This window comes from Plasmodium yoelii, assembly GCF_900002385.2.
Source record: "Plasmodium yoelii strain 17X genome assembly, chromosome: 8".
Classification (NCBI taxonomy): domain Eukaryota; phylum Apicomplexa; class Aconoidasida; order Haemosporida; family Plasmodiidae; genus Plasmodium; species Plasmodium yoelii.
The window spans coordinates 1,465,774-1,480,067 of NC_036180.2; the positions used below are offsets into that span (position 1 = coordinate 1,465,774).

Below are 14,294 nucleotides of genomic sequence, written 5' to 3' on the forward strand. Positions count from 1 at the left end.
CATCTCTATAGTCATACAGCATATATACATACATATGTATTAGTTTGTAAATTATTATTTTTCTCAATGTTTGGAATATACATATATATAATTAGTAGGAAAGAATAGCATAAAAGTAGAAGTAGAGAAATTGATTTAAAACTTGTGTGAAAATCGTATACATAGAAAAAATAATAATAGTACAGTAGAATCCAATAAATAAACATTTCTTCATTTAATTAAAAAAAAAAAGAAAAAAAAAAAGAAAAATTTTGAACCTCTTTTTATATGTACACAATTTTATTTTATGGTGTCTAAAAAATAACCCAACTTGATCTATTATATTATGTATGAATTGTGAAAAAAAAAAAAATAAAACAAAATAAAAATAAATGAAAAGAACATATTAGCATGGATATATATGAACCTTATTTAAATGTTTTGCATATTTTATTTTAGTTATGATTAAAGAAAAATATCATTGTAGAGTCAAATCGATTCCCTAATAGTTGGAAAGGTAGATTTAAAAAAAAATAAAAAAAAAAAATAAATAATAATTAGAAATAGAAAATGTTGTTAAGGTCATAAATATATGGATTATCGAGGGGTTTTGAAAAAGTATAAATTTATTGGGGGAGTAGTAGTTCAATATAAAAGAGAAATAATAACCAAATTTCTTTAGAACTACTACATGCATACATATACACAACATAGATACAGCTACGTACATATGGAGATATATACATACACATGCATACATACATATGCATACACATGTGTGCGTGGCTGTTTTAATGAATTATAAATTTATCATATCTATATATTTGAATTGGTAGCATTTCATTGTCTTATTATTGTGAAGTATATATTATATACATATATATATAATAATATATGGAAGATGCACATTATGATTTGTTATACGTAAAATAGTTTTTTACATTTTTTACATTTTTTATATTTTTTATTATTTTTATTATTTTTATATTTTTATTATTTTTATTATTTTTATTATTTTTATATTTTTATTATTTTTATTATTTTTATATTTTTATATTTTTATAATGTGCAAACGGAAAAATGTGTTGTACCTTTTGTTATTGTGCATTTGAAATAAATATATTAGTTTTTAATATTTTCTCTAAAATTGTAAAAAAATAATAAAGACATATTTATTTGGAAAATATAAAATTGAAAGGTGGTTATTCCCTTTTTATGTGCATATGTATTATAAACATTTATTTGTGTTATAAACATTATTTTGTGTTATAAACATTATTTTGTATTATTTTGTGTTATTTTTGTATTATTTTGTATTATTTTGTATTATTTTTGTATATTTTTTCCATTTGAAATATATTTTCGATATGTATTAAAAACACACACATCATTCAAGATTGATAAGTTGGCAGAAATTATTTTTTCCCTCCATTTGTACACCATTGAATAACCATTGAATAACCATTTTCATACCATTTTCATACCATTTTCATACCATTTTACAACCATTTTCATACCATTTTCATACCATTTTACAACCATTTTCATACCATTTTCATACCATTTTACAACCATTTTCATACCATTTTCATACATTTCCCCTCCATTTTTTTAGTCTGCCCACACATTCAAATGTTCCATTTCCCATTTCCATAACAGTTTTAATTTTTATTTAAAATACATTTTGTTAAAATGATTCAATTTCTTAAAAATCTACAGTTATATAAAAAGAGGGAAACTTCCGATATAAAACCCAATACAAAAAAAAGTAAAATGAAATATGAGGACTTTAATTTTATTCGTACGCTTGGAACTGGTAAGTGTGTAATTTTTATCTGTTGATATGTATATATGTATATGTATATATATTTTTTTTTTTTTTTTTTTTTTTAAATTTGAAGGGTCATTTGGGAGAGTAATTTTAGCAACATATAAAAATGAAGACTTGCCACCAGTTGCAATAAAACGATTTGAAAAAAGTAAAATAATAAAACAAAAACAAGTTGATCATGTATTTTCTGAAAGAAAAATATTAAATTATATAAATCATCCATTTTGTGTAAGTGAATTAGAGAAGATAAAATATAAAAATGATCTTGTTTATAAATCTTTTGTTTCATAATTTGAACATTAGAGTTTAAAGAAAGATGTTGTTATTCTATTTGGGAATGCTTATAATGTGTACATGTAAATGTGTATATTATTATTCTTTTTTTTTTTTTTTTGATTTTGTTGATTTTGTATATTTTTTTGATTTTTTTTTTTTTTTTTTAATGGTAGGTTAAATTATATGGGTCGTTTAAGGATGAATCTTATTTATATTTGGTTCTTGAATTTGTAATTGGAGGTGAATTTTTTACATTTTTGAGACGAAATAAAAGATTCCCAAATGATGTGGGATGCTTTTATGCAGCACAAATTGTTTTGATATTCGAATATTTGCAGAGTTTAAACATTGTATACAGGTAGGGGCACCTTTGTAGCGTTTGTAACGTTTGTAACGTTTGGCACGTTTTACATTCTTTCCGCTTTTTCCACTTTACACTTTGCATTTTTTACACTTTGCATTTTTTACACTTTTATTTGTTCGCGCTCCTATGCAGAGACTTAAAGCCTGAGAATTTACTTCTGGATAAAGATGGATTCATAAAAATGACTGATTTTGGTTTTGCAAAAGTTGTAAATACGAGAACTTACACATTATGTGGGACACCTGAATATATAGCCCCCGAAATATTGCTAAATGCTGGGCATGGAAAAGCGGTATGAAAAGTGGACAAAAAAAAAAAAAATAAATAAATAAAAAATAAATAAATAAAAGTTAATACATTTTTTCGGTTTTTTTTTATTTTATTATTTTTTTTTTTTTTTTTTTTTTATTTTTAGGTGGATTGGTGGACATTGGGAATCTTCATTTACGAAATTTTAGTTGGATACCCTCCTTTTTATGCAAATGAACCTTTATTAATATATCAGAAGATTTTAGAAGGAATAATTTATTTCCCTAAATTTTTAGATAATAATTGTAAGCACTTAATGAAAAAATTACTATCCCATGATCTTACAAAAAGATATGGAAATTTAAAAAAAGGAGCTCAAAGTGTTAAAGAGCATCCATGGTTTGCCAATATAGAATGGAACAATTTATTGAACAAAAAAGTTGATGTCCCATATAAGCCTAAATATAAAAATATATTTGATGCATCTAATTTTGAAAAGGTTCAAGAAGATTTATCTATAGCAGATAAAGTTATTAATGAAAATGATCCGTTTTTTGATTGGTAAAAAGGGGAGTTTTGGTCATACTTTACAATATAACAGAAGCGACATATAACAACGATATATAAAAATTGTTTTAGTTTTAGTTTTAGCTTTAGTTTTAGCTTTAGTTTTGCTTTAGTTTTAGTTTTGCTTCAGTTTTAGTTTTGCTTTGCTTTAGCCTTTCTTCAGCTTTTGCTTAGTTTTTTTTTTCTTTTGTTTTTTTCAAGTTAAATTATTGTATGCATATATATATATGCGTGTGTATATTTTTATTATTACCTTTGATTTTATACTTTCGAGTTATTTTGGAAGACGTACAGAATATTAGGGTGCCCTACACTATATATACAAATATATATATGATGTATGGAATGAAAAAAAATTATGAAAAATAATTATTTTATGTTTTCGTCATGTGAAAAAAAGATGAAAAAAAATGAACCAATAGAAGGATGTTGTGTATTTATAAGTGCATATTATTTTGTTATGTTTTTCCTTTCTAATTTATTTGTCCATTTCGTCATTTCACTTCATCATTTTCACTACATCATTTTCACTTCATCATTTTCACTACATCATATTATTTCATCATTTTCACTACATCATTTTCACTACATCATTTTCACTACATCATATTTTATTTCACTTCGTTTCATTTCATCATTTTATTTCACTTCATCATTTTACTTCATCATATTTTATTTCACTTCGTTTTATTTCACTTCACTTCGTTTCGTTTCGTTTCATCATATGCATGGATATGTATAGATGTCATAAATGCATTTCCACCTTAAAAATAATACAAATTAAAACAAAATTAATAAGAAAAAATAATGAGTCAAATATGGTTTCGATGTTTGATATTAGTTTATGTTTGATTGAATCAAAATTGTGAAATTATAATAATCATAAAAATAAGTTGAGAATATAAGACATCATGGGTATTTATTTTATGATGCACTTAGATGTATTGTTGATTCTCTTTTTTTTGATAATTCTAAAATTTTATAATTCAAAATTTGTATTAAATCGGGTGGTATTTTATCTATTCTAATGAAATCAATTTGGCTATTTGGAATTATACTTTTGTTTGAATTTGGGATCAAATTTAAAAAGGACGTTTTAGAATTGGGTTTTGCTAATTTGGTCGATTTGGCCAATTTTTCTGACGTGGCCAATTTTTCTGATTTTATTTTGCACGCTTTTCGAAAATTAGTATGGGTGAAAAAATAATAATATTTTTGTAAATTAATTTTACAATTCTGTCTATTCTGATCACAAGTATTGAATCTAATGTGATTACAAAACGTAAACGGGTTGAATAAATTAGGAATTTTATATATTTTTAATCTTATGTCAATTATTTTATAATTATATTTATATAAGGAATAATATTTCCCAAAAATATTTTCAGGAGAAGGACCAAAATAAGGTACCAAATTTTTAATAACTGGAATCTTTGGCAAAAATTTCAACTTTTTATCCATCGTTTCAATAAGGTCATCTAATTAAAGAGAAGTAAATGTATATAACATTTTGTAAAAAAAAAAAAAAAAAAAAAAAAAATATATTATATATACACATTATATATACATATTATATATACATTTATATTATTTACATGAATACGTGGTGTGAGAAAAGAGTTACCATTGTTGTCAAAATAAAAAATGTCTGGACAGATTTCTTTATATTTATCATGATTCGACATATTTTGTTTTAAAGTAAATATTTCATCCATTCTTTTATATAATAAAAGTTCTATGATATCTAAAATTCGGCATGCATTCTTTTCTAATAAATACATTTTTTTTTTTTGTTTTTTAATTGAACGTGATATAGAATTTATATACTTTTGTTTATCTATTTCTTCAGATTTATTATATTCAAATAGTTGGAAATGGTTAGTGTATTTTATTTTATCACGTTTGTCATTTTTGTCATAAATCATATAATCATTTTGGCTTTCTGAAGGAAAATAATATTCTACATCACTTTTTTTTTTTAAATGGATACAAGATAAATAATTATAATTCCTACTATTTTTTTGGTGTTTTTTGTTAAAATAAAATTTTTTTTTTTTATAAAAGATATTTTTCTCTTTTTCTCTTTTTTTCTTAAAATAATTAATTTTGTTTCTGTCTAATTTGAACAATTTCGATTTTATTGATTTAGTTTTTATTAAATTATAAATATTATCATATTTTTTTTTGCAACAATTTTGGTTACACACATTTTTAAAGGAATAAGAAATATTTGATTTTATTTTGATGAGAGAATAATAATTTTTGGGACGACATGAAAAATAATTGCTATTAATTTTGTTATTTTCATTTATCCCAAAAATTGAATTATTTGTATAGCAGTTTATTTGTTTAGCATATTTTGAGATCTTCGATAAGATAAGATTTGGAAGAGAAATATCTAACGAGTTTGTAATTTCTTTATTACTTGAAGGAATAAAATTAATATTATTTTTATTTTCCATCGATAAATTATTATATATATATAAAGATGGTTGTTTTATTTATTTGTTTGTCTATATTTTGATCACTACTTTATATTTCCTAACTAATTTAAGAGACAAATAAAATTTTGTAAAATTTATTAACATTAGTATGTAATGGACAATTTAATATGTACGTTCAGAAAATTTTTATTTTTGTCATTATGTAATATAGTATTAAATGGATTTCTTTTTGTCTATATAAAGTATTAAGAAAAAAGTTGAAAGTAAGAAAAAATAAAAATGAGAAAAATATTAAAAAGAATGAAAGTAAGAAAAAATAAAAATGAGAAAAATATTAAAAAGAATGAAAATTGTTTGGTTCCTATTTATTTCGTGTTTTTATTTTTTGTTCATATATTTATATATCTTTTTTGATTGGATTAATTTAAAAAATATGTAACTCAATTTAAATGACTTAAAAAATATAGAAAAAATTACAAAAGTTTGTAAATTTTTAACTAAAAATAAATATATAGATATATAAATTAATGTAGATTTTGTTTATTTGTGTGTGCATTTTTACATATATAGACAAATAAATATGAATAATTTATACATATTAAAAAGGTAGCTAAATATATATGAATTGGACAGGTTATTATATGTTCATGCATACTAAGTCAGTACACACATATAAAGATACATATTTTATGTGTGTGTTTTTTCTGTACAACTTTAAAAAAAAAAAAAAAAAAAAAAAAAAATTAATTTGACCATGATATTTTCATAGGATGGTCTGGTGTAATTTTAAAACTTTGCAAACCATTCATAGCAACTTCACCATTTTGATAAGAGTTAAAATCAATAAAAGCTACATTTCTTCCTGGTATATATCTAACTTCAGAAAATCCAGGATATTGGTTAAATAAAATTTCTAGAGCATTTTTATTAATTTCATCAGGTAAATTCTGAACAAATAAGGTAAATTGATTTATTTTATTTTCATAATTATTAGCTGATTTATAATTTTTAATTGGGTTATATGTTCCATCCAATTTTTCAATTATTTTTGATTTAGTTTTTGCATAATTAATATTTATATTTTTATTCAAAAAGGGTTTTCCTTTTAAATTTTTATAAGCTAATGTTGATGATGCTATATTGCTAAAAATAACAAATGCTTGTCCTCTTAATTTATTAGATTTTTTTATAACTACATCCAATACATTTCCATATGGACAAAAAAATTCATATAGTAAATATTTCAAATCATTTACATTTATTTTATCTTCTAAATTATTTACATATAAGGTTTGGTTGGGGGGTATATCAAAATTGTCCATTTTCTTGAAGGAAATATTAATATAATAATAAAAAGGTTAAGGAATTATAAATTTACAAGCATTCATATATTGCTTGTACATGTATATATGATCATAGCATGTCCCCGTTTCTCAATTTTAACGTACAAATAAGTTAAAAAATGCTAATATAATACAGGAGATTGATACATATATTGATAAACGATCTCCTATAATTGCAAACTTTCCTAATGTACCCAAAAAACCGTTTTTTTTATTGTCAAACACGTTTGGGAATCTTGGCTTTAAGTAAGTACATGTACATATACATAATATTATGACAGTTACCATAGAATTTAAATTAAATAATGCTGACATTCTTCCTTCTTTTATTTTGTATTTTTTATATATTATTATTTTTCTTGTTTTATCAGTTATTAGTGTTTCGCTTGTTTGTTGCTCTTCTTGTGCTCTTTTCTTTTTTTACCTCAAAAATAAATATTTTTGAAAGCGATGAAAATTCAATTTATTCATTATATATCAGCTTTACGATATATATATTTATAAAAATAAAAAAATTATCAGAATATTTATTTGAACATTTATTTGAACATTATTCGAACATTTATTTGAACATTTATTCGAACATTTATTTGAATATTTATTATTTTATTAAAAAAAATATACATATATATGTATGTATTATATTGTATGTATTATATATGTATGTATATAAATTTACCCATTTGGGGAAAAAAATACTGTAAAACGTGATAAAACCCGGATCCCTCTAAATAAAAGTATATAAAATCGGTTTCAATATGCATGTACATACGTATAAAAAATAGCTAAGGTAATTTGTTGTAAAAAAGTATTATTTTATAAAATACTATTACAATTGTATTTCATTTTGTACTATTATTACTATATTATTTGCCAATTGTGCATTTTTATGAATATCTACATTACATATTTATTTTTCCAGGGTATAGGGGAGGCTAAGATAAAAAATTCATTTATCTGAAAATTTGTAGATTGGAAAAATGTGTTGTAAATTAATTATAATTTAAAGTAAAAAATGTGAAATAAACAAAGACGCTTATAAATTTTTCGTAAAATATTGCATATTTTTCATCATGCAAATATGCGTAGATATATTACAATTTCCTTGGATTATATTGAGTATAAAATAGCAATCATTCTGTTTTAAATAAACAGTTTTACATTTTTAATTATTTAAAAAGAATTTATTATGCTTTATTTAAGATAAGGCAATGCATTTACAAAAGTTAAATATAAAAATGTTATATTAATTGTGAATTGTGTGGGAAAAACAGACAAAAAAAAAATATATGAATTATGATCATAATAATAAAAATGGACGATAAAAATTAGCAAATGTAAGGTTTATTTGTGAAACATTCCACTAGGTATGTTTCATATTTTTTTTCAAAAACTAAATTAATAAAGCTAAGTGTGTAACAAATTTCAATAAAAAAATATGACCAATTGAAAATATTTTATGAACATGTCAGAATATTTGCATAAAGTTATGAAAAATTTTATTAACATGTTTAAAATAATATGGTGATTTAAACATATTTATGAATTTGGTAGCTAGTAATTAATAAAAAAAAAAAATGAAAATATTATACTTGTCATTTTTTTTTAATTATTAAATATATATCAATTTTGTGAATAAATTGTAGTTGTTTTCACAATTAAATGGGGATATAAAAATATTTTTTTTTATGGAGAATAATAATTTGTTTATTTTTTCATCAAACTAAGTACCCATTGAATCGAATATCCTTTTTGAACTAATAATTTCAGTTGTAAAAATTAAATAATGATAATTTTCGTTGGTCTGATTTAATTTCCTAATGGATGCAATTTCGGCATATGTAATACCACCAACATAAAAAAGAATAACATATTTTTTATGTTTTTTGGAATTAATATCATGAGTTTGTTCACTAGTATTACTTTGTATACTATCTTTGTCACTACTATGACTAGCCATACTAACTTCAACACTACTATTATGATCAATATTATTATGATGATCAATATTATTATGAGTTTGTGGATTGTTGTCATTATCAATATTACTAGTGTTGTCGCTAAATGATTGGCTATATGTTTCAGTAGAACTTTCAAGGGTTTTATAGCTAGATTCATCGAGGTCTTCATTGTTATTTACCTGAACATGTTCATATCCTACAGCATTTTGTATTATATCAAAGGTTGGACCATTTATAAGACTAAAAACTTCTGGAAATACTTGCATATTATTTTTAAAAAAACCAATGTATTCAATTAATCTAGTTGATAAAGGAGCATAACCATTACACACATACGATATATCATTTTCATCATTCGATAGAAGATTAAAATGGTTCTTTAAATTGTTCCATATAAATTTTTGTTTAGGTTGATATTTTAAAATATTAGAAATATGTAACTTATTTAATCGAGTTAATTCATTTATACCATATTGTTCAATAATATCTTTTTTTAATTCGTTCATGTAAGTATCATTAAACCCATTAGTTATCGAAGAGAATAGAGATGCTAATCTATAGATTTCGTATATATTTTCACCAGTATATATTAATGTTTGTATTTTTTTAATTATACTTGATAATATATTTTTATTTGTATTTGTATTTAATTGTATAATTTCATCTTCTAATTTTAATTTATTAAAAGTGTGCTCTGTTTTTATTTCGTTTAAAATATATGATGCAATATTTACATGTCTAGATAAAGAATTATGTTCATAATGTTTTTCTTTAAATTTGATCATAAATTTATTTATTTGGCTTATATCTTTTAATGAATCTTTTTCTTTATAAGTTTGTTGTATATCACTAGCTTTTTTGTGTAGAAATATGCCTACTTCATTTTGGTTTAAATTTTTTATATCATTATATAATACATCTATTGAACTGTTTAATTTGACTCTAATTTTTTTATTATTTAAATCGTTAGATGCATATCCTTTTTGAGTTGTGGTTTTTGAATTTTCTGCTTCTATTTTGTTTGTTCCGGTGTTAAATATAATATATCTTGGTATTTCTATTTGTAGATTTTCAATACAAAATATATGATCAATTAAACCTTCATATGTGAAAGGGGTGCAAAAGGGTGTCACCATGTCAATTCTTCGATCAATAATTATACATGAATCTATTTTTGTACATGTATTTAATAAGAATAGAAAATGATTGATTCCAAGTTTTTCTAATAAATAATTTTTTTCTTTTTTTTCTTGTTTTTCGGCTTCTTCTTTATCTTTTTTTTTCATAAGAAATTTAGTGTTATCGAACTCGGTCATGAAATTAGGTATACCCGTTCCATAAGCAATTTTTTTATTTTTTTTAGTTTTTTTATTTATTTTGCTTATTTTGTTTTTTTTTCGAATTTTTTTATCTTCATCATTGTCTGAATTATAGTGTTCATTTGTTTTATCTTTATCGCGTGAATTCGCTTCTTTGTTCGCTTCTTTGTTCGCTTCTTTGTTCGCTTCTTTTTTTACAGGGCGATTGTGACTGCTTCTTAAATTATTTGAAAGTAATTTATTAGAATTATTTTTTTCGTCTTCTCCAAAATCGGGTTCACTAATATTAAAATCAGATTCGTCTGAAAAGATGTGATTAATTTTATCTGCATCAATATTATTTTGATTAGTAGTATGGTTATCATTACTATTTATGTGTTCTTCTTTATTCATAATTTTATATTTTTGTTGATAAGTATCTATAATTTCTCTTTTATTTTCATTATTTTTATAATTTTCTGAATTTATTTTATCAGGTTCTTTATGTGCATCATCTGAATTAACACTATTTTCATCCGTTTCAAAATTCAAAATTTTTTGTGAATTATATTTATTAACATGATCATAATCATAATCATAATTATTATTTATATAATTAGAATAACCATTTATATTAGTATCAATAATTTTAGTAGAATTTGTTATTTTATTTGGTTCTTTGAAGTTGTCAGATTGTTTTGTATCTTTTTCTATGTCTTTATTAGAATCATTTAATGGAGTTTCACTTTTCTTAATTTTACCAACATCATCATTAATTTGTTCATTATTATTTTTTTTTTGATTTTCTATTTTTGAACGATTATTATATTGGTTTGTTATTTCATGGGTATTTGAAAAATGATCGTTTTCTATATGTTCTCGTTTGTATGTGGAGGTACTTGAACTAAGCTCATTTCGTTCGATACATTTAATGGGTTCTGAATTTTCTAAATTAGATGTAAGACTAAGGTTTTGATTTTGATTTTGATTATGGTTATGGTTATGGCTATGGTTATGATTATCCGTATCTGTGCTGGTATGGTCACTAGGTGACTCATTACTATGTAAAATTGAATTTCCATCTTCATCATATGAATAATTTTTTGGTGTTTCATATTTTTTAATGTTAATTTGTTCATTGTGGTCATGATATATGTAGTTATTATGGTTGGTATGAGGGTTTTTTTTTTTTTTTTTTTTTTTTTTTTTTATATTTTCGGATAGAAAAAATTTATGTAAAGCATATTTGATAGGTACAACAGAAGGTTCTTTGGGATTTTTGAAATTTGTTAAATCTTGTAAACTTTGAATATTATTTAAAATGTGAAATAAATTATCTTGTGAATCATTTGGAGTTTGTATGTTAAAATTATTAGCAACAATTTCTTTTCTTAATTGCATTAACTGTTCAGAAATAAAATGTGAAACATGACCTAGAGATTTAATATTTCTAAAGACACCATTGAATATATATTGAAGAAACATTAAAGCATATGAACAAAAAATAAGGTTACTAAAATCATTATCTACATAATAATCTTTAAAGATATTTTTTATTTCTAAACTAAATACATCATTATATAAAGGAAAAAAATATAAAGGATAAATAATAACCTTAATTGTAAGTTCTAAAACATTATATTTATATATTTCTTGTTCACACATATATGTCATATAAGGAATAAAAATAAATATATAATTTTTATTGTCTGTTTTAATTTTTTCTATATTTTCAATAATTTTAAATATTTGTTCTATTTCATAAAAATATGGACGTAAAAAAAATATAATATTGTTAGATACATTTGCTTTCTCTGATATTGTATTTATTTCATCTGTCATATAAAAAAAAACATTATCAATTTTTTCATTTTTTATATCTTGTTCTGTTAATATTAAATTAATAATAATATGAAGAGACTTTTCAAAAAATAAAGTTTTTTTTCCATTATTTTTTTTTAGTATATATAGCAATTGTAATCTTTCCTGCTCTCTTAATTCGTCTAGAATCTTCATTTTTTTGATAACGTGATTTTTTTGATAACTTGATTTTTTTGATAACTTGATTTTATATTAATTTATTTCTACACATATATACATACATACAGATCACAAACTTTTGATAATATATGGTATGTTTGTAATCCCCTCTTTTTTAGGAATGTGTATATTTTTTTATTTAAAAAAAAAAAAAAAAAACTTCATTTTTTAGTATAATATATTATGACAGAAATTGGTGATTCTCTTTAGTAATCAATCTTATGAAAAGAGGGACACTTCATTTATTTGTATTTTTACTGAGAAATTATCAAATAAAATATGATAAATATAGAGTTGTATGTATTAATAAAAACAGTGATTATTATTGTGTGATGATTTATAGAGGGGAATGCATTAGCTTGTTATAAAATAGTTATAATTTACAGTATTTTATTTAGTATAATATTGTTTAATGTTAGGGGTAGTTAATTAAATGTGGAAATAAAAAAGAAAGAAAAAATGAAAGTAAAACATGTCACAACAAACTGCGAATTTGTGGAAAAAATAAATAGCATGCTTATTCTTATTAATTGCGGAAGATCAAAAGGTTGGAAAAAAAAAAAAAAAAAAAAAAAAAATAGCAAAATGAATGGCGAAACTGTGCATTTTTATTTTTCCCAATTTAATATAATTCCCGTTCATTAGTATACATTTTATGTATGCTTATTTTCATTCACAATTTTAAGTTTTATTTTTTTTTTAATAAATTAATTTATGCTGTTATAAATAAAATAATTTAGTTACAAAGTTATTTTACATTTCTTACACATATATGACAAAAATAAATATCAGGGTATACAAGATATTTATATAATATCATTAATATTAACATTAGGTATTGTTTTAAATTGTTGGTTTTCTTATATGATGAAATCGATTTGGGAAGGATATGCCTTTTTTATTTTATGTTTAATTCAGGTTTTATGGGGTTAATAAATAAAAGGAAAAAAAAAAAAAAAAAAAAAAAAAAAAAGGAAAAAAAAAGAGAGAAAAAAAAAGAGAGAGAAAAAAGAACAAGATGGATGCTATTCAGAAGTTGTCTATATATTTGTGAACTTAATATAATTTATACATTTTACATAATTTACACAATTTACATAATTTATACATTTTATGCATTTTATGCATTTTATACATTTTATACACTTTTGTAGCATCATATCTAGTATGGGCATATGTGTTTGATGATATTTTGAGGATAACGTATTTTCCATTTCCATCCAAGTCAATTTAAAAAAAAATAGAATGATAAATATATATAGTGAGGTAGCTATTTATATGTACATGTATTATTTTGGATATATTTGTTAATTCTGTAGGTATTGGGCAGCTATTATCCCTTGTTCTATTTTATTTACTATAGAGTTTATTTTTTTATTTACGGTTATACATTCATTATTAAAAACAGAACCATCAAATTCAATTAACCTGGTAGAAGGTACTTGTTTTCGCAAATGCATTAAGAAGCAAAGGATATGGCATGATTCCTAATACTTCACATTTCATATTACATATTTAATGTTACATATTTATATATATATTTATATATATATTTTTTTTTTTTTTTTTTTTTTTTTTAGATGAATATTCAGTTTTTCAAACCCAAATTACAAAAGAATCCACAAATTATATGAATGATATAAAGATCGAGAAAATTAACAAACTGTTATATGATACATCTTTGTATATCGACTAGTTTTTTTTCCTTTTTTTTTTTCCTTTTTTTTTTTCCTTTTTTTTTTCCTTTTTTTTTTCCTTTTTTTTGTTTTATTATAAAACGACTGAAAATATAAATTATGTTTTGGCTATGCCCCTGATCATGCATTTTTTAAAAATAAAAATAATAACAAAATAAAAATGAAAATAATAACAAAATGAAAAACAAAAATAATAGCAAAAATAATAACAAAATGAAAAACAAAATGAAAAACAAATACAATGG

General features: G+C 22.1%; 6 protein-coding genes across 6 annotated transcripts; 2 read left to right on the forward strand and 4 right to left on the reverse strand.

The window, feature by feature from the left end:
• Window positions 1-1,671: 1,671 nt before the first annotated feature.
• Window positions 1,672-3,264, forward strand: PY17X_0839000 (uncharacterized protein; the record flags this gene model as incomplete). The annotated part of the gene is made up of 5 exons (XM_720576.1): window positions 1,672-1,795; window positions 1,881-2,038; window positions 2,260-2,444; window positions 2,583-2,742; window positions 2,866-3,264. 5 exons carry the CDS (start codon window positions 1,672-1,674, stop codon window positions 3,262-3,264), a joined length of 1,026 nt encoding a protein of 341 aa, XP_725669.1.
• Window positions 3,265-4,190: 926 nt separating this feature from the next.
• On the reverse strand, window positions 4,191-5,728 carry PY17X_0839100 (conserved Plasmodium protein, unknown function; the record flags this gene model as incomplete). Its single annotated transcript, XM_022955837.1, has 2 exons — window positions 4,191-4,744; window positions 4,891-5,728. 2 exons carry the CDS (start codon window positions 5,726-5,728, stop codon window positions 4,191-4,193), a joined length of 1,392 nt encoding a protein of 463 aa, XP_022812061.1.
• A 725-nt stretch (window positions 5,729-6,453) lies between these two features.
• On the reverse strand, window positions 6,454-7,032 carry PY17X_0839200 (U2 small nuclear ribonucleoprotein B'', putative; the record flags this gene model as incomplete). The annotated part of the gene is made up of 1 exon (XM_723827.2): window positions 6,454-7,032. The coding sequence occupies one exon, from the start codon at window positions 7,030-7,032 to the stop codon at window positions 6,454-6,456; it is 579 nt and encodes a 192-aa protein (XP_728920.2).
• A 117-nt stretch (window positions 7,033-7,149) lies between these two features.
• On the reverse strand, window positions 7,150-7,368 carry PY17X_0839300 (protein kish, putative; the record flags this gene model as incomplete). Its single annotated transcript, XM_022955838.1, has 1 exon — window positions 7,150-7,368. One exon carries the CDS (start codon window positions 7,366-7,368, stop codon window positions 7,150-7,152), a length of 219 nt encoding a protein of 72 aa, XP_022812062.1.
• Window positions 7,369-8,776: 1,408 nt separating this feature from the next.
• Window positions 8,777-12,328, reverse strand: PY17X_0839400 (vacuolar protein sorting-associated protein 33, putative; the record flags this gene model as incomplete). Its single annotated transcript, XM_723828.2, has 1 exon — window positions 8,777-12,328. One exon carries the CDS (start codon window positions 12,326-12,328, stop codon window positions 8,777-8,779), a length of 3,552 nt encoding a protein of 1,183 aa, XP_728921.2.
• An 888-nt stretch (window positions 12,329-13,216) lies between these two features.
• On the forward strand, window positions 13,217-14,048 carry PY17X_0839500 (phosphatidylinositol N-acetylglucosaminyltransferase subunit P, putative; the record flags this gene model as incomplete). The annotated part of the gene is made up of 4 exons (XM_022955839.1): window positions 13,217-13,280; window positions 13,507-13,576; window positions 13,672-13,790; window positions 13,933-14,048. 4 exons carry the CDS (start codon window positions 13,217-13,219, stop codon window positions 14,046-14,048), a joined length of 369 nt encoding a protein of 122 aa, XP_022812063.1.
• Window positions 14,049-14,294: the final 246 nt, after the last annotated feature.